The sequence below is a fragment of the Herpailurus yagouaroundi genome, unplaced genomic scaffold (genome assembly GCF_014898765.1).
Source record: "Herpailurus yagouaroundi ecotype Mexico unplaced genomic scaffold, PumYag 29, whole genome shotgun sequence".
Classification (NCBI taxonomy): domain Eukaryota; kingdom Metazoa; phylum Chordata; class Mammalia; order Carnivora; family Felidae; genus Herpailurus; species Herpailurus yagouaroundi.
Genome location: NW_024412377.1, coordinates 117,441,402 through 117,465,171, shown reverse-complemented (window position 1 = coordinate 117,465,171; position 23,770 = coordinate 117,441,402). Strand labels below are relative to the sequence as shown.

At 44.2% G+C, this 23,770-nt stretch overlaps 1 protein-coding gene across 3 annotated transcripts in view; it reads right to left on the bottom strand.

Annotated features, from left to right (window-relative positions):
- Window positions 1-23,770, bottom strand: part of DPYSL3 (dihydropyrimidinase like 3) — a 111,042-nt gene that overhangs the window by 35,318 nt on the left and 51,954 nt on the right. The window contains exon 2 of one of the 3 annotated variants that reach the window (XM_040453484.1): window positions 12,702-12,796. The exons of the other annotated variants lie outside the window; for them this stretch is intronic. Within the exon in view, the coding sequence (XP_040309418.1) occupies window positions 12,702-12,796 (95 nt within the window). The remainder of the gene's footprint in view (window positions 1-12,701; window positions 12,797-23,770) is intronic. 3 annotated transcript variants of the gene reach the window in all.

Sequence of the window (23,770 nt, the reverse complement as noted above, 5' to 3'; positions counted from 1 at the left end):
ATTAGCTCAGAGTGGATAATAATACCTAGCTCACCTCACAGCACAGGTGCCAGGAATAAATGGGGGGGCCGGGGGGTGGGAGTATGTGTCTGTGAGTGCATATACACGTATCAGATAGCCAACACACAGTAAACACTTCTACTAAATATTAGCTATATTGATTCTGTTCATATTATTTACAGCATTTTTAAGTATTTTTAGAAGTCTAGAGGCACCTGGGTGGCTCAGCCCATTAAGCATCCGACTTCAGCTCCGGTCATGATCTCATGGTTTGTGACTTCGAGCCCCATGTCGGGCTTTGTGCTGACAGCTCAGAGCCTGGAGCCTGTTTCAGATTCGGTCTCCTTCTCTCTCTGCCCCTCCCCTGCTCACTCTCTCTCTCTCTCTCTCTCTCTCTCTCTCTCTCAAAAGTAAATAAACATTAAAAAATAAATAAATAAAATAAAATATTTTTAAAAGTCTTAAATTAAGAAGTATTTTGGAAAGGGAATGTTCCCATTTTCCAAATGGGGAGATATACATAAAGGCAAGTGACTTTCTCCAAATGACACAGTTGATTAGTTCCTGTCAGAAGCAAATCCAGGTCTCCTACCTCTGGACACTGGACAGATTTCTATCTGAGGCCACTGAACCACTTATTCTGAAACCTTATGACAGGTGGCTCATTCTGACAGAGCTCTCCTCATTGTTTGATACTGAATCTGACTGTTCCAGTGCTAAAACATCTGACCAGATCTCTGTGGCAGGTAACTTCAGGAATCGAAGAACTTTTAAGCCACTACTTATAAAAGTAGTGCATTAAACCTGCCCATTACAGGCTGAGTGTGTAATTTTTTACATTTTATATTACAGCAGCTTATTATAAAGGAGTCTCAAATACAATCCAGGGTAGCACCAGCCCTTCAAGTTTAACAAAGACCAGTGTTTTTTCCTTCACTAATGTATGATAATGATTTAAAAAATCAACCATAAAAAATTTGGAGTTTGTCAGAAAAAGGGAGGGAGGAGAAAGAGGGAGAGAAGGATGGAGGAAGGAGAGAGAGAGGAGAAAATAAAGTCTGTAACAAGGGGTGTTGTTGAGAATGGCTGGACTCAGGGGAGCCTGGGTGGCTCAGTTGGTTAAGCATCCACTCTTGATTTCAGCTCAGGTTATGATCTCACAGTTTGTGAGTTTTAGCCCTGTGATGGGCTCTGCACTGGCAGCATGGAGTCCACTTGGGATTCTCTCTCCCCCTCTCTCTGTGTGCGCTCTCTCTCAAAATAAATAAACTTAAAAAAAAAAAAAGAATGGATGGATGGATGGATGGATTCAAACTAGAACAGAATGAAAGAACAGAATCTTGAACTCAAGGCTACTGGAGATGTGGGTTCCCATTTTAGTTTTTCTCGGCTAATCTTCAAGTTAAAAGAACTTAAATCACTACCTCTGTCTGTCTGAGGTAATGAGAATACGCCTCCCAGAGAAACCAGAGCCCTCTGTGGACTTCTTCCCCATGAATAAAGTCAGCCTGAGAACAGTACTTAAGACACATCTGTTCTATACTCTGCCGACATTCCAGCAGCTCAGAATAAAAACTATAATCCCAAGAACAGAAAAGGAGGATATAAAATGAAGACTGTCTTCCACAATCAAATACTGTGTTACCTGTGTACAAATCACAAAGCACAGACTCTGACCCTCAGTGGGGACTCAAGATCCTTTTAAAGTCCAGAGGAAGGCGCAGGTGGTTATTCAAAATAAATTCCCATCTGGGTAATTAGATTTAACTCCCTAGAAACATTCCTACTCGTAAGAATACACGAGGATGGGTAGACTACGTGGATGAAAACTTGTTTTTCTTCCCCAAAGCGGCATCATTTAAAGAGAGAAAGGGCATTCTAAGGTAGTCCAGTTCACACAATATAGTATTCAGGAAAGCATACCGAATAGGCTCCAGGAGACCAGAGTTCCCATCCTGGTTCTGCAGGATTGGGTGAGACACACAGACGCCTGGACAAATGACTTCACTTCTCTGGGCTTCAGTCACCTCAAAGGGGACAATGATACCTTTCTCTCAGGATGCTAGCTAGGATTATGGGGACACTGTATGTACAGGGCTGAACTCTTAAATGCTTAATACATGTGAGCTGCCGTCTTTAGTAGAACCGGCTACTGTAAAACTGCCCACTCACAAATACTCAGGAAGAAGTGAGCTAGCATTTTATTAATCAAAATATAACAGATCTTGCCATAAAGGGAATGCCAGAGACGCCAGTCTCCAGTCAACCCTCAGCAACTGTTCTCGGCTCCTGCCGCCAGCAGCCAAGCTCAGCCAAGACTTCTCCTTTTAAACTTCTCCCCCCGCCCAGAGGGCAAGTTCTCATGGCCCTTCCAGGTCATTCTTCCTCTGAAAATAAGGCTCCATGAGGATATAACAAACCACTTGCTCTTACGGCAAGGTCTTAAACCTGCCCCCAAACCCACTCTCCCTGCTCAATGTATGGATCTGTTTCCTGGATCCTCAATGACAAACATGCCATTGAGACAGAGAGAAAGAGAAAGGTCCAGGAGAAAACAGACATACCAAAGAGTGACACAGTTTCATGATTCTGAGTCTGTATTGCAACTGAGCATAGTTTCACGGTGTCGGCTGCTCCAAACCTCTAGAGTGCTACAGACGAGTCTCACGTTCTTTCTCTCCTCACCCAAATGCATGCCCAGGTGTGCTAGACGGAGGTTAACCTGGGGCATTCCCTTCAAAACTGAGCCCACTAAGCAGATTTCATAACAAATGGGAAGCCCCATTTTCACTTTCTTTATTATGTTCACTTTGGCCCTGGAGGGACAGAACCCAAGGCAAGGAAAGGCAGGAACACAGAAGAAACAGTAGCCACAGAGAGTATTAACCCAGGGCAGGGTGGCCACTCAGTCTTGGGAACTAAGAACTTCAAAGCCAGCTATGTGCATTCTTCCCTCCCCAGAGCCATGTTAACTGTCTTAAAGATGTGATTATCAAAGGGCCAGACAAGTTATGTAGCCTGCCCTGGGTGAGAATGGAGAGGGAGGTGAACTGTGGGTGGTATCTTAATCCTAGCCCCCTGATAACAGTCTTTCCATCTGCAGCAGCATTCCAGACACATGTGAGCACAAGTGGATAACCAGGTTAGAAATGAGAGCAGGGGAGGGGAGGTGGACAGGAGGAGCCACAAGGCCACTTCATTCGCAAGGAGGAAGGTCAGCTGGGCCTATGAAGCCCAAACCTCAGATGCTCATGTACCATTTTCAGACGTTTGACATAACCTGCTAGAAACTGTGCTGTCATTTACTTAATATTAGCCTTACATCAATGTGTTCTAAAAGTAAACGCTGCCTTACTCCTATAAACTCTAAGCTAGTATCACCTACCAAAAATAGTCGGCGAACCTAGGAATGAATACTATAAAAGCATCACTACACTTTGGCTATGTTTGCTGCCTTCGAAAGGATTCTAAAGGATGAGCTCAGATCTGCTACCTTTGTTAAAATGAAGTTACCAAGTATCGGGCAGGTGTCCAATTCAGAACAGCAGTACACTGAGACATCTTCCTTGAACTATTCAAACAGGTTAGAACAATAATTAGAAAGGGGACAAAATGTCTTACTGGGGGATACAATGTCAGAATGCCCTCTGACAGAACGACTTAAAACGATCAAATGTAGCAGCAGGGATACCACCCCTCAAGACCTAGACTACCATGGGCCAAAATGGGCTTGTCAGAAGCAAGAGCAGGGCTCCGAGCAGAGTCACAGGGATCTCTGAGATTCTGGGCAGCACAGCAGAGGAAGGAGATTACCAGGGATCACAAAGAATCACTGTGTCAGAAGGTAATGGGGAATGAGAGAAAGAGGCAGAGTCAGGTAGATCTAGTGTGAGGATACACCTGCCATATCAGAAAGCAGGAAGAGCCAGGGCCTGGATAAAAGAAGAAATTGGCACATATTTAGCTGGACTCTGGGAGGGAAATATGGAAAGGTGACTGTCTTGGATGGCAACCAGGCCTGCCAGCAGTGTGCAGAGCCATTCAGAGTTGAGGGAAAGACCAAGGGGGTGTGCAAGCCAGACCTGCATTTGCATCTCTGCTACTTAAGTACAGGTTTTAGGCAGGTGACTTGATCTATGTCTGGGCCTCAACTTCCCTAGATGAGTGGAACTCAACTAATCTCAGCTTCCTTAGCTTTAGCTCTCTACAAAGGCCTGCTGATGGATCTGTAAAGTACAGATATATTTCAACAGATATCGAGTACAATAACGTCTACCTCACAGCGCTAGTGTGAGAATTAACTATCAGGCAGGGTCGACACTTAGAAAACACTCCCTACGTGGTAGGCATCGCAAATATTGCTACTACAGCTGCTGCTAGCACCGTGCTACCACCGCCATTTGCGCTTATTCTACGGATACACAAAGGCAAAACCAAATCACCGTAGAAATGTAATGTAGGTATTATTTATTATACATAAATTATTTAGTAGTAGTAGTAGTAGTAATAGCAGTATATAAAATGTGTAGCTCAGGACCAGAATGTAAAGTAGAATATAGACTAAAGAAAAGCCAGCGCTTTAAAGAATTAATTCGTGGCTATCTTGGGTCTGGATTTATGTGACAGTTTTGTGTTTTATTATGTTTTTGTTTTTGTTGTGCACTGTTACTTACTAGGACTCAAATCCACGTGCTATGGGTGACAGTGCTCTGCGCATATGCAGGCTAGAACCCCGGGATCCAGCTTCATTCAAACAAGATCCCTTGCCCCTTCAGCTCAACAGCCTGTGCAAAAGGCAAATGCCTACTTCATCAGGAAGGAGCGCATGAAATTTCAACCCAGGCCTCGATTCGATGGGCTTAATAATTCATTCCTGAAACACACATTTGTGTGACTGCCACCTGTGAAGTTGTATGTTAGGAGCATGTAGGAAAAGTAAGGTGTGAACACAAATAGCAAGATGAAGTAGAGAAAGGGTATAACTATCGACGGTAAAATGATCAGGGGTTGCCAGTGGTTTGAGGAGGTGGTGAGTGAGGGGGATGGGGGTGTGTGCTGGTGAACAGGTGAAGGGATGGAGCCCTGGAGATTTTCGGGGCAGTGAAACTATGCCGTAAGGTACTTTAATTGTAGATACGTGACAGGATGCATTTGTCAAAACCACAGAACTGCACAAGAGTAAACCTTAATGTACAATTAAGGACTTTTATTAATAACAGATCAATACTGGTTCATCATTTGTAACAAATGTACCACACCAGTCAGAATGATAATAAAGGGAAACAATGGGGTGGGGTGGCGGGTGGGGAATGAAGGGAGTTTATGAGAGTGCTCTGTGCTTTCTGCTCAATTTTTCTGTAAACCTCAAAGCACTCTAAAAAGTCTATCAATTAAGAGAGAGAGAGAGAAAGAGAAAGGGAGAAAAATCCTCTTTCCGGTAGAAATCAAAGAAGGGTCCACAGAGGCCCTATCAAAGGAGATCTTGGGAAAAATCACTGGTCTGGACACACAGGTATGGCCAAAGGTAATTCTGATCAGAGTTGGGGGGAGGGGGGGACAATAATTCATAACAAGCATTTACTGAAACCTTCTTAGGGACTACAAACTCTTCAAAGAGTTCAATGTATCCACAGAGAAATGCTAAGAATTACATGTTGTTATTCTCCTCATTGAATTGATGAAGACATGAAAGCTTATGGGGAGGCTGGCTCATGGCCTGACATCACATAACCAGTTGCTTGGAGAGCCAGTATTATCAGGGCAAGAAATGTACTTCTATGGGACAGCGTGGTGTTGGGCAGGGTCCCTGATGCCTAGGATCCTAGAATGGGGAATGCAAGAGACGGTTAGTGAAAGAGTTTGACCTTTATTCTGTGGATCCCGGAGCTCCAGAAGGAGTTTGGGAAAACAAATGAAATACAATCTCAGAGCAGAAAAGAAAATGAAGCTGACAGAATAACCATGCTGGAGATAAAGGAGCTGGTTAGAGAGTCACAGCAAGTGGCCAGAGAAAAATACAAGAAACAACCTATACAGTTCAGGGTTCCAGGAAAGAGACAGAATATCCAAACTAGATTATTAGAGAGTTTGACAAAGTGTGGGCAGGGTTTGGGAAATTAAATGGATGTGCAGCATTCCCAGGGCCAACCAACAGCAGGGAGCCACGCCATCCCCACGCCTGAAGTGGACAAGGGGAGGCAGTAATGACCCGGCTGAAGAGGGCAGCTTTATGGACGGCTCTGCCTGACAGGAGCTGTGACCTTCCAAAGTGGCATGCAGCCACTCCTCAGTGACCCAGCAGGAAGGAATCAGGAGGCCAAGATACCCGGTTGTTCACCCGCCATCCAATCTCCTAGTTGCGCCGCAGGAACTGACACCACGTAGGAGCCCAAGGCCAAAGGGGTTGGAGACGAAGGCCAGACAGCGCCGGAGCCTGGAGCCGGGCAGGAAACGTGGACTGGGCAAGTGGAGAGTCAAGCCGAAAATATCCCACCCAGTCCCTGAATATCCAACCACGGCACATGATGTCATACACTGCAATACAGCCACACAATGGCTTGTCAGACAGCTATTTTTTAAACAAGCTAAATCTGTCTCTTGACTTTACAATAAGTCACAGATCAGTGTGACAAATATGATACTATTCTTGCAAAAGCAAAAAAAAAAAAAAATACTACATGTAAATGGGTTTATGATGTTTTTGTGTGAGCAGGAGAAAGGTCTGGAAGGATGTACACCACATTATTAACACTAGATATGGTAGGGGGAAGGGATGCAGAGGGAAGAGGTATGGAAAACTTAGAAAATTTTTCCTTTCTTTTTCTCCAGTATTTACTGACATTATTTCACTAGCTGCGCAAAGCATATGCCATTTTAACTGTTTTACAAGGGGTTTAATAAAGAAAATTACAAAGAGGTAAAAGAACAGGGTGACTGCTATGCTCCAGGTGACAGCAAGAATATGGACTAGAAAATGCATGGCATGCCATGGAGGAAAGCTAGAATTCACTCAGCAACTGAGGGGGAATGGAAAATGACATGTCTAAGTTGACCGAAGTTTCAAGGCAAGGTGGCCAGGAAGAACTTATGAATAAAAATGGAGAACAGATTAGACTCCTATGTGGAACTTGAGAAACTTAAGAGAAGACCATGGGGGAAGGGAAGGGGGAAAAATAGTTACCAACTAAGACGGAAGGACGCAAATCCTAAGAGACTCTTAAATACAGAGAACAAACTGAGGGTTGATAGTGGGGAGGGGAAAACAGGTGATGGGCATTGAGGAGGTCACTTGTCAGGATGAGCACTGGGTGTTGTATGCAAGCGATGAATCACGGGAATCTACCCCCAAAACCAAGAGCACATTGTGTACACTGTATGTTAGCCAATTTGATAACAAATTATATTTTTAAAAAATGGAGAACAGGAAAGAGTAACAAAGTTGAGGTGTAAGAGTATAAATAACAATTCTGAGGTACTGGTCAACCACACAGCCATGAAGCAAAGTTAGAGATGGAGGCCTGTGATTTAGGAGAATGGGCAAGTGTCAACGGACGGACTGGAGCTAATGCCCTACTCAAAATGGCGATACCAACTGAAAGGCAACAAAGGACAGTAGAAAGACTCTGGGAATGGGGGGTCAGAAGCCCTGGATTCTGGTCTTAGCTCTGTGACCCTGAGCAAGGCACTGGGCCTCTCTGGGCTACTATCCAATGAGTGGTATTCCCTTCCTCTTTTAGAAGCGGACTCCTCTTTGATCATTTCCGACTGGCAGCTGGCTTTGACTGGGCCTTTAGAATGACAGGGAAGCCTACTGAATTCCAACCCTATTGCTTCTCGGAAACAAGAAACTCTTTCACTGAGGCTGAAAGCCGGCCCAAGGCAATTCCCAGAGGAGAAATGCGGGCTTGGGCCTCAGAATGTGTGAGCGGCACCTTCAAATGACAGGCGACTGCTCCCCATCTATTTGTGGAGGCCACAGGGATTCTTCTCCAAGTCTGACCTTATACTTTTAAAATTGGCGGGGCTGCCCAGGCATTGCGGTTATAAGCACACAACCACTGACTTATGCAACTTCCCAAAACTGGTCCTGTGGTGGATGCATTAAGAGAACATACAGCTGTGATGTTCCAGCTCACATCACGTGGCTGCAGAAAGGGTCCTTGGAGAGAGATCGTGGGAGGAAGGGACTGTTTCCAAGACGTTTCCCACTTTGTTCTGCCTTGGAGCCCAGACGTCAGAGATTGGGTCTGTACAGGAGAGCAAAGAGGGGCCTCATCATTCACTTTGTAGCTAAAGAACCCAAGTGATGAATCAGTGCCAGATGGATTGGGGAAAGGGGAAGGGCTGTGGAGTCCCAGTCCTTGCTGCAAAATGAGGAAAATGATATCCACCCCAAAGGACTCAAGTGAAAATTAAGCCCAAATTCTGGTGCATGGTAGGTGCTTGATAAATGCAGGCTTCTTTACAGGCTGGGACACAAATCTCAGGTCAGCGCTTCTCACCTGGATGCCTGCTCACTCTCTCCTCTATCCCTGAAAAATAGCTTGGCTTTTCATTTCTTTTTAGTGTGCACATGTATGTGTGTCTATATCTTTATTTATAAGTTTCTTTTTAGTTTATTTATTTATTCTGAGAGAGAAAGGGTGGGGGGGGAGCAGAGAGAGGGGGACAGAGGATCCAAAGCAGGCTCTACGCAGACAGCAGAGAGCCCTATGCAAGGCGCGAACCCATGAACCACGAGATCGTGACCTGCGCTGAAGTCGGACGCTCAACTGACTGAGCCACCCAAGCTCCCCTTTAAGTTTTTTGGTTTTTTGTGGGGTTTTTTGTTTTGTTTTTTTGTTTGTTTGTTTGTTTTTTGAGAGAGAGAGAAAGCACGTGCAGGAGAGAGGCAGAGAGAGAAAGAGGGAGAGAATCCCAAACAGGCTCCACGATGAAAGCACTTGAGCTTGAAGAGGGGCTCGAACTCACGAACCATGAGATCATTACATGAGCCAAAATCAAGAGTTGGAAACTCAACTGACTGAGCCACCCAGGTACCCCATGTGTGTCTATGTATCTTAACTATCTTCCTATAAGAACCCAAATACTTTCTAAGGAGTACGGGGAGCTGAGGGGATGGACCAGTTCACTCTTTCTTCTGGCTCTTTCTGGACACAATTCGCAGACAATGGTAATAACTGATTCTCTTGGTTGGTTTTCTCTCTGCCTAGAAACCTGCAAACCCACAGCTCTGTTTTTATTTGACAGATAGGTGATTATTAAAGAAGTAGCTATTTTTTCACTCTTGAGCCCCAAACTTCTCCAAGTTCTACTGGGCAGAGAAAACTGCAGGTGCTCTGAGAACAAGGACTTCAAGCAGTCAGGTGGAATTTGAATGAAATGAACCCTTGAAATAAATACAATTGAGCCTCCATTTAAAAATGATCAGAACTCAAAAAATGAGATTGGCAGGCAGTTAATCCTATAACAAAAACCCTATTCACACAATAGGCACCTCCTAGAATGTACTTAAGACTGCCTTTCCTATTTGCAAATATCATGCTGCAATCACAAGACTACATTCCCCATTCTTGAAAGCCTGCAGACTTCATTCCTACCTGCCAAGTCTTGACGTTGCTTCTCTGCTTCATAATCACTATTTAACATTCTCGGATTCTAACATCAGGAGAATCATCTTTTGAAATAATTCCCAAATAGTCCGTTCTTTTATGACCTGTCCCTGCTCAGAAATGTTTCAAAAAGTGGTACAAGGACTGAAGTTTAGAGTTGCAAATGTTTGATGCATACCCAAGCAAGATGTGCATGGTGACATGTTTCCAATTGTGTCTAAAAAACAGCAAACATATAACAAGCTTTGCAAGTGCCATCAAGTTGGCTCAGAGAGAGCAGGTTTCCATTCACGTGTTACCACTTTTGTCCCTGTTATCCCAAATCTTGTCACCTTCATTCACTGTCTCATTCATTCGAGGTTAGACTGAGCCAAGCCTTGGTGACACAGTGGGGAAGGACACAGACGCGATCCCTCTCACCAAAGAGCAGATACCTCAGTAGCCCTCTGACAACCCTGTTTCTTTGACACCTGTTTTCCGCAAACCACTGGCCCTAAGGAAAGCACATTAGCTTTTCATTCACTGATCTATTTATCCATTCATTCTGTCATTTAATGTTTACAAATGGCTCCTAGTCACAGTACATGAACAAAAATAAATTCTCTGTCATTGTACTGCAGTGGTTGAAAAAGCAAAGAATAAGTTAAGTTAACTAAATTAATAACTTAATTTCAACAGCAGACAGTGGAATTCAGAAAGAAGGCAAGGGGACAGTGGAGGCTTGGAAGAGTCTGGAACTGCTTCTGATTATGTTTTCAAAGAAGGCATGTCTAAGAAGCTGTCAGCTGAACGGAACTCTGAATGATCTGAGGGAGCAAACCAAGGAGAGGACTGCTCTTAGGAAAGACTGTTCCCCACTCCCAGGGAGCAGCAAGCACAGCAGTTCTGAGCTGGAGGTGAACGTGTCAGGTCCCAGGGAGTGCGAGGGCAAAGGATGACTGGTGCAAGTCACTGAGGACCGGTTGGCAGGACTGGGAGTCTGGGGAGGAAGTCACAGGGCCAAGCCAGATGGAACCTTGACAGCCACTGTCTCTTTTACTCCAAGTGCAACAGATGTTGGAGCTGGAGAAGTGACTTGATCTCATTTACGTTTTTAAAGGATCACCTTGGTTATGCATAAAGAACGACCTCATGTGTAGGTAAAGTGGAAGCACAAAGATCAGTTAAGGGGTTGCTTCAATAAGACAATGGAGGCTTGAGCTAGGATGGTGCTGAGTGATGAGAAATAGTGAGAAGTGATTAGATTCAGATTCCACTCTGATGCTGAGCTGGTATATAGCTGAGCTGAGCCTTAATGCCAGTTTCTGCCGAAAACAAACCCTATCCACCTCTTAACTTGAGAGTGTCTTCCTTACCAATAAAGTCCGAGTAGCTTTAACCTCTATATTTAAGCACTGCTAGACCACACAAAACAGGGAGGACGGAGCGGCAAGAGAGCCATTTACATTCAATAAATAAAGCACCTCATATTTCCCATATGATTTCCCACATTTCCCATATTACTCTTTGGGTTTACCAGTAGATCAAATTAATTTGATTTTTTTTTTTCTTTTTTAGCTGACTGAATATTTATCAGGCCTTACTGCTGAAAATTCTTCTAAGCTATGCCATTATAAAACTCTGGCATAGATAGTTCCCACATCCACTCATGTCAACAGATGTATGGGTCCGGATTCCTGCTTTAGCAAATGTGACCCAGTGTGGGTAACTGATTCCCCTTCGAAGGGTCAGATTTCTTCAGGGCCTGGGGTCCATCATCCCAAACCTTAATTCTTCACTCTGTACAACTGCCCATTTTGCAAGTAAAGGTATGAGCCACTTGGGAAGACTTTGTAGTACAACTCAACTGGCTTAATTATCTTTTAAAATTTCCCTGATCTCTATATTTATCCTAAAATCAGGGGCAAAATTTTTCCTGTCCAATCCATTAAGTGGATTCTAAGTCACTGAGGTTCAGGAATAAGTGTTTTCTTCTTCCTAACTTTAAACAACTAGATAATACTGGTGACCCAACAGCTTGGATTAACTTCCTTTTTGGGAAGTAGCATCATGTACTAAGTAAGGGTTTAAAGTTAGACAAGGAGGTGAATTGGGAGCTCACTCTATTAGTTACTTACTCACTGGGTAACTTTACATAAGCTAACCTTCGGAATCTCAGTTTCTTCATCTGTAAAGTGGAACTATTAATAATTACCATCTAGGCATAAGGAGGAATGAGATGCCATATACAATATTACAACTAAAAATCAGTTAGGATAGGATCTAATAGGACATAATTTCTCACACTAATCATTTAGGTTTCTCTTTTCTGTTCATTGAGAACTTCCCAAGTTTGAAGATTTAAGTTTTTAAATGTCTTTGCCCTTAACTTCCCCCAGTATTAGTTTGCTAGGGCTACCATAACAAAGTCCCACAGGCTGAGCATCTTAAACAATGGATTTTTTTTTTTTTTCTCATAATCTGGAAACTAGAAGTTCAAGATCAAGGTGTGGGCAGGACTGGTTTTCCTCTGATGCTTCTCTCCTTGACTTATAGGTGGCCTTCTCCATCTTATGTCTGCAGATGGTCTCACTCTGTGACTAGGTCCTAATCTCTTCTTACAGAGCCAATCATAATGGATAAAGGCCCACTCCAATGACCTCATACTTTAATCATTTCTTTTAAGGCCCTATCACCAAATCCAGTCACATTCTGAGGTACTGGGGGTTAGGAACTCAACACTAGAACTTTGAGGGGACAAATTTCAGCCCTTAACACATCCTCAACCTTTTCACCTCAAAAAAAAAAAAAAAAAAAAAAAAAAGTATGAGAAATGCACTGAACTAAAGCAAGAGAAACAGATTCTATGCTTCTTTTTTCTTTTTCCTTAACTGTTTTGCTGTGTGACCTTTGGCAAATTATTTTCCCTCTTTGGCCCATATTTTCTTAATCATTAAAATGAAGGGGTTGTAATAATGGATCCCTTATTTCTCTGCCTGCCCTCAACTGAGCAAAGCTAAGTTTTCCCCATAATTTCTCACATCAAAGACGATCTGAGATAGAGCATGCAATAAAGTAACTGAAATAAAAACAAAACAAAACAAAACATACCTTCTTTGTGGAATCAGCCCAGGATGAAGTCTCTAGAAGCAGAGTATTAAATCCAATTGCTTTAAAACCTTCTAAGTTGTTTACGCCCTCTGTCTCTGTAAGGCCATAATTTAAACCAATTTACTTGGATAAACCAGAAACCTCAAGCTGAATTTATCAATATCCCCCAAACAAAGTAATCTCATCAAGACTGGGGACACAAATTGGCTTTGAGGGAAAGAGTATATGATTTCAAATAAAGGTCTCCTTGAAAGAATTAAAGGGGGGGAGGACTTTTAAAAACAAACGTACATACACACAGGGAACGTAAAATTAAAACCAGCTTCCAAGCTCCTAGGTTAAGCCATTAAGGAGAGGAGAGAAGGAGCTGGGCACGTCTTCCCCTCCAGCTGCGTAGCCTCAGGTCTCAGGACACTGTGTACCTCTACAAATGTCACAGCTGCAGTGACTCAGACAGGCAAGCAAGGGTGGCAGTGAGAAAACCAATGTGCTCCCTCAAGAGCAGAAGAAGAGAGAGGGAAAGCGGAACTCTCCATGGAAAACGGCCCAACTGCCAAAGCAATCAGAGCAATGACAAGCATATTGGAGGACGATGAAAGATGGCGGGATGCAAATCTGTAGTCCATCAGTCTTGAGCTGAGAAACTCTGGGTAGGTCACTCAACCTGTCATCCTCTAACAGCTTTTGACTTAACTTCAGCTAAAAAAAAAGCCACTGGAAACAAATCCACAATTTCACTTTTGTTGTTAAGACCAAGATCCTGGAAACAAACAAAAAAATTAAACAAAGTGGGATGGATTAATTTAACCAGATCCCCAAGCACTGGGATAATATGTGGGTTTTGTAAATTATGGTATGGAAGAATATTTGAAACATGGAAAGATGCCATAATATATTGTGGAATGAAAGGCAGGACATAAAACATCATAATACTATGTGGTACGATTTTAATAAATGGCATCTATAGTCATAAGAAACAATTCTAGATGGGTGTACTCAGAGAATTTATAATGGCTGTCTCTGAGTAATTTAACTCTAGTTATTTGTATTGTTCTCATTTTGTTTGTTTTTGGTAAAATTTTCTATAACCCTCATGCTGTTTTTTGTATTTGAAAAAAAAAATCCTACTTAATTTTAAAATCTCTGTGCTGCGGGGAGCCTGGGTGGCTTAATTGGTTAAGCGTCCGACTTCCACTCAGGTCATGACCCCACAGTTTGTGAGTTCGAGCCCCACATGGGGCTCTGTGCTTACAGCTCAGAGCCTGGAGCCAGTTTCAGCTTCTGTGTCTCCCTCTCTGCCCCTCCCCTGCTCACGTTGTCTGTCTGTCTGTCTCCGTCTCTCTCGCTCTCAAAAATAAATAAACATTTAAAAAAATAAATAAATCTCTGCGTCCTACCCTAAACCAAACAGTAGAAGCAGCCCTAATTCATTCAGTCCCACTTGCGTCTCCGTTTCTTCATCTATAAGGGAAGTCTAGATTAAAATAATCTCTAAGGGAACTCCGACTCTATGAATCTCACAGAGCTACATGTAATCAAAACCTCAGCAGAATCTTGCTTTGGATTTATGGAGAAGCTGGGGAGTGTCCTGTAGGCTATGGAATGAGAAGGAAGGATTCAAATTCATGTTAAGAAGAAACCCTCATTGGTATTTTTGTTAATTCAATGCAAAATGGCCTTCATTGCTACGAGGGGTGGCCCCCTAACAGGTTGGCCCTGTAGATATAACAGTCTGCAGCTACTCAGGACATGGGAAGGGAGGCTGCCCCTAAAGGGAAGACTGGAGGGCTTCCGGAACCAGGCAGTGCTCATGCAGAGGAGGGCACCAAATGGCTGTTCTCTGCACCTCCCAGAAAACCTCAGCCTGCTCACACCTCACAGGAAACAGGTGCAGAGAAGGACTTAACCCTGGACTTGAATTAAAGGCACTCCAATTTGAACCACTGTCTCATGACACTGGAGGTGGGAGATGATAAAAGAAGGTAGAATGTAACTCTGCCCTGCAGAGTTAAGACTGTGGGCTGACTAAGTTTGAATTTTGGTGCCACCGCTGAAGGCTTGTGTGATCCTAAGCAAATTTTCTGACCTCTCTAAGTTTCCTCCTCAATAAAATGGGAAGAGTGAGTTGGAAATCCATCTATGTAACTGCACAGTTTTGAGGATTGCATGAAATAATGAAAGAAAACCACTTAGCACAGGATGAGATAAATGCTTGTTGTCATTGTTATTGATATTAGAAGTAGGAGTAAACTAATTTCCCCTCTGTGTTCTAGACTAGATGCTCCAGGGACAAGCACTACATTGCTAAGTCCAGAGCCAATGGTCAATACTTATTATATAATCAAAAAATAGTTAATGCTATTATACTCGATCATGTTATACATCACATATTCTAATATATAAAGTATTTCAAGTGCTTTCTGACCTGAAGTATTAGGTTCCATAAATACATTTGGATTCTTCATTTTGCCTTCTCTTGTAAGTGCTCCCTTTGAAAGGATCTAGTGACTATTATTACACAGAGATTATTGAGACCATCAACTGTATGGTTTACAGCCAGGGATGAACTTGGTAAAACGTGCTTGAAGTTTAACTATCCTCACCCATCAAAGCAAAAGAATGAACTTCAGAATAATTGCTAATCACAGGAATAGCTCCAAATACAAGCCCCGAGAAAGTGGACAGATGCAAAGGAGTGACGGACTAAAAATCTTTGAGTAAACACACACACAAAAGCATAGGAACATTCCATCTAAAAGGCTAACCCTAAACCGGAAAGCAAAAAAGAACTATGGGCGACTCCTTCACCAAGCTTTCTAAAAGGAGGAGTTTTCTGTACAAATGCAGACTGGCCTCTCTAACTGCTGCTAATAATTCCAATGGCTTGTGGTTTCTATGCAAAGACAGAAAGGCTTCAATTAAGACCTATGTTAGATCCTGGTTCAAAAAGTCACAGTGACGACTTTGTCTGTTTGAAGGAAGGCATAAAGGTCTCTTTAAATCATTTGCTGGAAGAGAAACAACAGGTCCGTTTGCAAGCAAGAAGTACCCAGGTAGGCCCTGACACAGGCTGAGAATGAGGCCAGAAGCAGGATTTGGAAGAAGAGGAGGAAGGGAGGCCTGAGAAGAGAGAAGAACAAATGAGGGCTGGGCTCCGACTGCCCAAGTCAGAGTTGAGCCGGAGTTGACTCGGCTTGCTCTGCTAATGGGCTGCCATGTTTCTCCTGGCTCTGATTTTGTGCCGGTTTCTGAGAGCCAAGCCTTCTCTCGTAAAAGCTAATATTCAAGGGAGCTGTCAGTGAAAGGGAGGAGGATGTACAAGCACAAATGTATGCACATTTCTGGTCATCTTCTGATCATCTTCTGACTTGAAATTATTCCAGCAAACTAAGTGTTAAATGTATCCATTCATTCAGCAAATATTTACAGAGGGCTTAATATGTGCCAGCCAAAGACTAAGTGCTACAGATTCAGTGGTAACAAAACCAAAACCACCCCTACCCCATGGGGTGTCCATGGCATGATTTGGCCTTTGGGGATGGGTTATTTCCATTGGATGGCAGCCATTACCCTTAAAATACTGGCAAGAGCAACTGGAAAGAGCTTGGTGGAGCATACATAGACTTGGAGCTGTTTTCTGTTGTTTTGCCTATTTGTTCGACCAGTCCAGACTTGGGACAATCTGTCACCTTCGTGCCCTTGATGATGGTAGCCTTACCCAAAAGAGAGACTGTATGTGTCAGCAAAGGAATCATGGTCTCATATTAATAATACTCATTTGAAATAATACCAAAGTTCTGCTAAGGAAAGGACCTACCAGTCATCATTACTCCACTTCTCTCTTGCACAGAGTCTATTAATCAAGTCTACCATCTGAGAAAAAGCCTGGGATTTTAAGTGGAAAAGGCAAGCAACCAAAGACCCTTAGACCCAACACAGATTTGGGCTGGTTGCATTCAGTGTAAGCCCTGATTTTTTTTCTCACTATGTTCTCTTCCCTCATGGGAAGGACTTAGAATTCTTCTCTGAGTTCAGAACACAGTGACAAGGGCTGATCAAGATCTCAGGATAAAGAGAAGACAAAATAAGGCTCACAGGGTCATCTGCTCTGGCAGGGACCTTGTGGATCACTTAGTTCAATGCCCTCATTTGACTGACGCAGAATTGAGAGGGATAATAAGGGTTTGCCCAAAGTCACATATAAATTAGAGGCAAGGGCAGGTCTGAACCACAACATGCTGACCCTCCATCCATGGTTGCCCTTCCCTGTCAAAAAAACATGAGGGCCCCTGTTCTCTGCTAGCCAGCAGCCCCCTCTCTTAAAAACTCAAGTCTCGCTTTTTCCTGCATATCTCATTGCCCAGTGCTTCCCAGGAAAAAAGAGATTAATTAAGCTATGAGAAATGTGTCCTTGAATTCCAGATGTCCCAAATAGGTTCCTGGACCACTCTAGAGTGGAGCTCCCCCATCTGGCTTAGAGTGCTGGGCATGCCCTATATTTCTCTGGCACAATGGGAACAGAGAGCTTGGCTCCTTCTGTGTCTGGGAAGCGGACAGGGACAGAGTGAGAAGGGGCCTTGGGCCCAGATCTGCACTTATGCAGGACAGGAAAATAGCATCTGCTTTTCCACCCTTCACTCCTACATGCATCTGGGCAAAAGCCAGGAGCTAACTCAGACAGCTGGCAAAGCAATGCGGGAGCCACTGTTAGAAGGACATTGCACTCACTCAGTTGTTGTTCAGGTGGTGATGTGATAGGTTTGGCCAGATCTTCCCCACTCATTCCACCCTGTGAACAGGGACCAGCATTTGTGAGCTAACAGGTGTGGACAGCTGGAGGTGATGGGGGTGGGGAAAACCACCTGTGGACACGGAGTGACTGCTTTCCTGCCTAAGAAACCAACTCACGCCCGGAGGGATCAATCCCAGAATCCTGCTTTTCCGACTGTGTGACGTTAGTCAAGGAAGGTACTTAAACTCTTGGAGTCTCTCTCCAGAGCGCAAAATGATGGTGAATCATTGCAGCTAGAGGAGCTGTTGTGCATCAAAGGAGGTAATCCATGTAGTCTGTGCTAAGACGCTCAGTAAATGGTAGTTATTAAAAGCTCCACTATGCTCAGGCCCATCTTCCTAACCACTGACTTCCCTACAATCTAATTAACAGAAGAAAGTTCCTCAAGAGAAGTTGTTTCTGTTAAGTAGACTCCACGGCAAGATGAGGGCCAAAGGAAGAGGCCAAAAGGAGTGGCTCCTCCTATTCCACCACAGTTTTTTTTTTTTGTCTATTTCGTACACTGAAATAGACATATATTGAGTTTACTGAAAGAGGGATTTCACAACAGAAGAGTCTGAAAATAGAAAATAGCCTATTTCTCTGGTTTGTCCAGAGTCTTTCTCATTTGTTTCTGAATGGCCTATGGAAAATGGGAGAAAAGCTAAAACGGAACACTGATTTGAGAAAGGAGGAACACTGGAGAGCCAGTCAGGCTTCCTATTAACATTCATCATGGGAGGCAATGACATACTCAAATTTCCAGTCCCCTTAGAATTGAAGCACAAATGCAATCAAAGAGAAGTAGTTTTATATCCTAGGGAGACATTCCTCCTGTTATAAACATTCTATAACTTTTCAAATGTGATAAGCAAAAGTAAGTTCTATGAAGTATGTCAACAGGTGAAGAAAGTAGGGTTATTAGGACATGAAGGGTTTTTGTTGTTGTTGTTTTTCAAGTTCAATTCTATTTTTTTTTCCAACTGTGGAGAAAAGGCAGAGAAAAAGCTACTAAACAGGGAGTTGTGAAAAAACTTCTAGAAAGGGAATTCATAACCTGTGTCACTTTAGGCTACAAAGGACTGAAAAACACTGCAGTTCAACTAATTAAAAAATGCCCTTTATTTAGGTTAGGGGAGAGTCTCTGTCTCAAAGTCCAAAGGCAATCCAATGGCCTCTATTAGACTGTCAGAAATGAATGAAAAGCTTAATTTTGTAACATAACTAAAGCAAGAGAAAAATAACAGTTTTTATACGACATTGTATTAATTTTTGGTTTTGAAAACTTGTATTCAAAAAATAGTTTCCTAAGTAGCCTCTTTCTACCCCAGACTTTTATCAAGTCTTCCCCTTCCTTAATTTCCACACTGCAAAGTAATTGAGATTTTATAAATAAGTCAGTGTTTACTCTTTTGAAGACACTGGGGCTCACAGACCACTTTCAGGGTCACTCTCCTCCTCTGGGCCTTTCAACAGCCCAGTGAGATAAGCGGGAAGATTTTCATTCATAAGCTGACAGTTCTACCATATAGACAAGAATCCCCTGAGGAAATCTATCCCTCCAGAATTCCCCCAAATGCCCCCCACCCGCTGCCCCATGACAGCTAGTAACAGGCAGAGCTCTTGACATACCTGAGGCACTTGGCTAGCGTTTCAGAAAGAGGAAAAACCTGGCTGAGAATCACCAACGAGCTGCTTAAAATACAAAGCAACAAGTGAACAGCGCAGGCAGGCCCTGAGCTGAGATGTCCATGATCGGATATCTAAGATGCTTTCCATTCCTAAGCCTTTGATAGTTTCCCTCAGTCTTCTACTCTGGAGTTTCCCTTCCAAGATGCTTTACATGGGTAGAGCCAAGTGTGGGTGACAGCTCTTCTTTTGGTCTCCTATACGCTGGTTCTCCATGTCCTAAATATTTGCTCCCAGTTCAAAGTGAAGCGAGAGGAAGCAGAGATGCAGGGGTGGGACTGGACCTAGGTGTCCTCCAGGTTCTTGGATGGGTCTAGGCCCCCCAGCTCTTAGCCGCTGCTCTTCGTAGGACCCCTCCCCTTCGCCTGGAATACAGACTTCCCACGGCGCCCGCGACGCTCACCATCACACCTCTCATCACACCACAGCACCCTGGAAACAACTCTCAATGTCGTGTTCCCATCCAAGGACATGTATTCTGGGAATTCCCAAACACACACCAAACACATCACATCTACCTCCAATGCGGCAGAAAGGCATTCTCTGCAAGATAATATTTACAGAAATCCACTTAGTATTTGCAAAGAGCCACTTCTCTGTGATATGTCTCCTAGAGAGAATTCTGGAACTCTTTATCCACACCTTCCAAATTTCTGCTGCATGTGCCTCTGGGAGGTGGCAGCTGTACCTGGGCTGCTGAGACTATGAAGCCAGACAAGACCTGTGTTTATTTCCAGCTTTGCCCAAAACTTCTTGCTGGATAACTCCGGATAACTAACTTCACCTCTCTGTGCCCCAATTTCCTCAAAGTGGGTTTTTGTAGAGACGCTGACAAGAAAAGACATAGAAAACACTGGAACCTAACTGTGAGATCCTGACCTCTCCTGGGGTCCGCTACAAGTGGTAGCTCACAGCAGAGGAAAACAATGACTGTAACTATCCTAACTTCCTACCTGCAGAGCTCATATGCTAGCTATCATCCCCCTAAATGTTATTCATACTTATTTAATATGAAAAGTAAGAGAGACCATGTTATGGGATCTGTTGAGAGTAGCAGGAAAAATATGCTTTCTGGATCCTCCCAGGGCTAATTAGAGAATGTGAGTCTTTCCTCTTTACCACTTGCCCTGGTAACACCAAGTAATAGTAATGGTAGAAGCAGAAACCCCAAAATGAATGCAGTGGTGAGGGGCATGCACTTTGATTCCAATCAGGTGTGTATGTTTGAGTCCTGCCTCCAACACTTCTTCTATCACTGATCCTGGGCAAAGGCATTTGATCTTCCACAGGTTTTTGATCTATAAAATGAGGATAACTATAGTACCTTTCAGACAGTGTTGAGTCAAGGATCAAATGAGACAATGCATATAAGGCAAATAACACAATAAATGGCAAAAAACACTCAAGAGGTGTGAGCTATTCTTATTAGTTATAATTTTTAATTTACTTATTGATTTAACTGATGACCATGAGACGTCTATGTGCTAGGCACCATGCCAGATAGTGGAGACAGGTGAACAGCAGCACAAGGTCCCTGCTCTGATCTGCGGAACCACCCTAAACTGCCAGCCTGACATTCAGAAGCAAGGGCTAGTGTGGAGGTAGACCATACAGGTCATGTACATAGATAACCTGAGTAGGAACAATGAGATGTGAGGCCAGAGACACTCACGGAGAAAGCCCCAGGCAATTCTACCAGCAAAGAGAAATTCCTCTTTCCAAGAAAGTAATAAACACAGGGTAGTAAGAAGGCTTTGATCTCAGGAAGGCAGCAAAAATAGGTGGCAGGAAAAACAATACAAACAAAGCCTTACAGGGGCCCCCAAATTGTGGCAGAGGGTGGTGTCTGGAGAGGCAAAAGGTATCCGGCAAGAAAGACTGCCCCCATCAGTCCTCAGATTCTAGTGACATTTTAGCTACTGGGTGGGGCAGCCTTCAGGGAAAGGAATACAGAGAGGCTAGAAAACTTAATTCAAATTCCATAATCTTACCATTAAAAAAAAAAATATGCTAGAATGACAGCAGGGGATATATGTTGCATTTAGGTCTTCAGTGACATTTTATGTGTATGTATGTCTGTGTCCATATTTTCATGTTTTTATTATATCTAGGAAGGGTATCTCAACCTTTTTAGTATTTAGAAAACTATAATCATCAAAAGACATGCAAACATACAAAAACATTTGAATTTAATAGGACCCTTGTTCACAGAAATACAAACACAAAGCCTGAGGAAAATCTACAAATGGATTCCTTGCCCCCAAGACCAATACCCCCCTCCTGCCATGCTCCTCTCCTCCTCTCCCTGCCAACCCCCACTGGCCCCACACCCTTGCCAACAATGTGAATACGAGGTAGTCTGGTTTGAAGAAATTCACAACCACTGTCCATTCCTGTCACAAATGCTGGAGACACCCAGCCCTAGCTTCAAGGGAGAGGTGGCTATGCAGCACCACGCCCCATGCACAGAAAGAAAGAATGGAAGCTGCACTGAAAATGAAGGATGCACCCCAGGGAAGAGCATCCAGACAGGAACAAAAGGGAACCCCTTGCAAACCGGGCCCTGGGATTAGGGCATAGTCACGTTATGGGGGCTTGGAAAGCAAGTTATCAGGACTATATTTCTCTATCATTCTTGAAAGGTAGCCTAAGTGATACCTACAAGAATGGGCGTGGCCCTCAATGCCATATCACAGGCTGAGTCCATAAGAAGAACGTTGCAGTCTTCCCACCAGAAAGAAAACAAATAACCTTTTCTCTGCTTACCCCACACAGGAGAACTGGCAAAGGTACACTGGCTGTAAGGCAAGTGGCATACAGCGCTCATACACATGTAAGAGCATGAGAGCTGGGCTTCATCCCTCCTCAGTTAGGGAAACAATATAAAAATTCAGCTTTTGTCCCAGTCTTTTTTTTTTTTTTAATGATACCTTCCACAGCTCTCTGCAAAGACAACTGGCACTGAGAAAATCCAGTGCATTGTAAAAGATCCACAATGTTTCAATAATGCAAGGCCAACGCTAAGATCCACAATGTTTCAAAAACACCTGAAGTCAGTATCACAAAGTGATAAAGGAGGATGTGCTTACACCCCACACCTTTACCTGGAAAAAGGACCCCCACCCATCCCCACTCTTTCTCCTAAGCAGTGTTTGTTCCCTAATACCAGCTGGACAGCAGCTGGAGGTGGGGTGCACTTGTGTGGGGTGAAGCTCAGGTGCATGAAAAAGAATGTTTCAACAGAAATAAACCACTTGAGAATAAAGTGCACTAGAGGGGAGAACAGCGACCTCCTGCCTACAGAGCTAAGGTCCACCATTGGCAATCTCACACACATAGGGCGTTCCAAACATAGCAGAACAAGTGCAAACAGACGCATGCCCGCAGCAAAACCTGGTGGCTCCCTGGCAAATGAACTATCGTAGCAGGTACAGCTCTACCCTAGGGCAGCTGCAGAGTCTCCCAGGGGCAAGTGGATCACTTCCTTTGTTCGCCTTGCAAAGATGGAGTAGCGACCCATTCCCCCACTTACACACACACACACACACACACACACACACACACACACCATTCACTAAAGACAAAGCACAACCACACAGCTGCATGCTAAACTAACAAATGTCAGTGTTTTTTGTCATTGTCGTTTTGCCCCCTACCCTTTTTTTTTCTTCCCAGTAATGCCCACCCCAGCCTGTGGTAAGCCTCATTTCAGCGCAGCGCAAAGAAATCCCGAGCCTGGGCGCGGTATTTTTGCCGCTGAGAGCTGGCTCTGGAGAAGATGGGGCTTCTCTACCTGCTAACGGCACGTCCCCTCTCCACCCCGCCCAGGGCATTTGACACCCGCTCGCCTCGGGTGGCTCGATCTTGCACACAATGGCAGTTGGGCACGGAATGCACCCAGCGTGTGTCTGCGACCCCCAACTAAAATCTGACCTTAAAACTCAGCCTATTCTTGGGATAAGGTGGGGGGGGGGTGACACGAAAAATATAAAATGCATCGAGAGAAAAAAAAAAAAGTTGTTCCTTCCCGCCACAGCCACGTTAGTTCAGACCCGAATACGACGTACCGAAATATGAATAAGGGTGAATGCAGGCAAGAAGGGGACAGGGTGAAGACAGAAGATCCAGACACCCCGCCACCCTGGCGGCGCGGTAGGCAGAGCCGCGGGCTGGAGCTGGGAGAGGGGCGCGGTCGTGCTACCAGGCACCCCTGGGGAAAGGTGTCACCTCTCCATAGCCCACCTCGTCAAAAGGCACCTAAAACAAAAAGCACACCCTGCCCGGGGAAGCGCATACTGACACCCCAGGCGGCGCGAGGGTCCAGGGAGGGCCGTGAGCCAGGCGTTATTTGGAAACTACCGGCTGGTGGGAAAAGAGGATACATAATCCAAAGTTCTCGGCGCCACTCTGGGTTTCCTCTTTGTTTTGTTTTCCCCAAACGGCAGGGTCGCTCCGTCTGGGTGGCGCCCGGCGCGCCGGCTGGGCTGACCACCGCTCTCCACCCCCGGGACCCCGGGTCCCAGTCCCTCCCGGGGGACCGGACCGGGGAAGCCGGCGGGATCCAAGGCGCCCCGCCCGCAGCTCAGCGAGCAACGAGCGAGAGACGCAG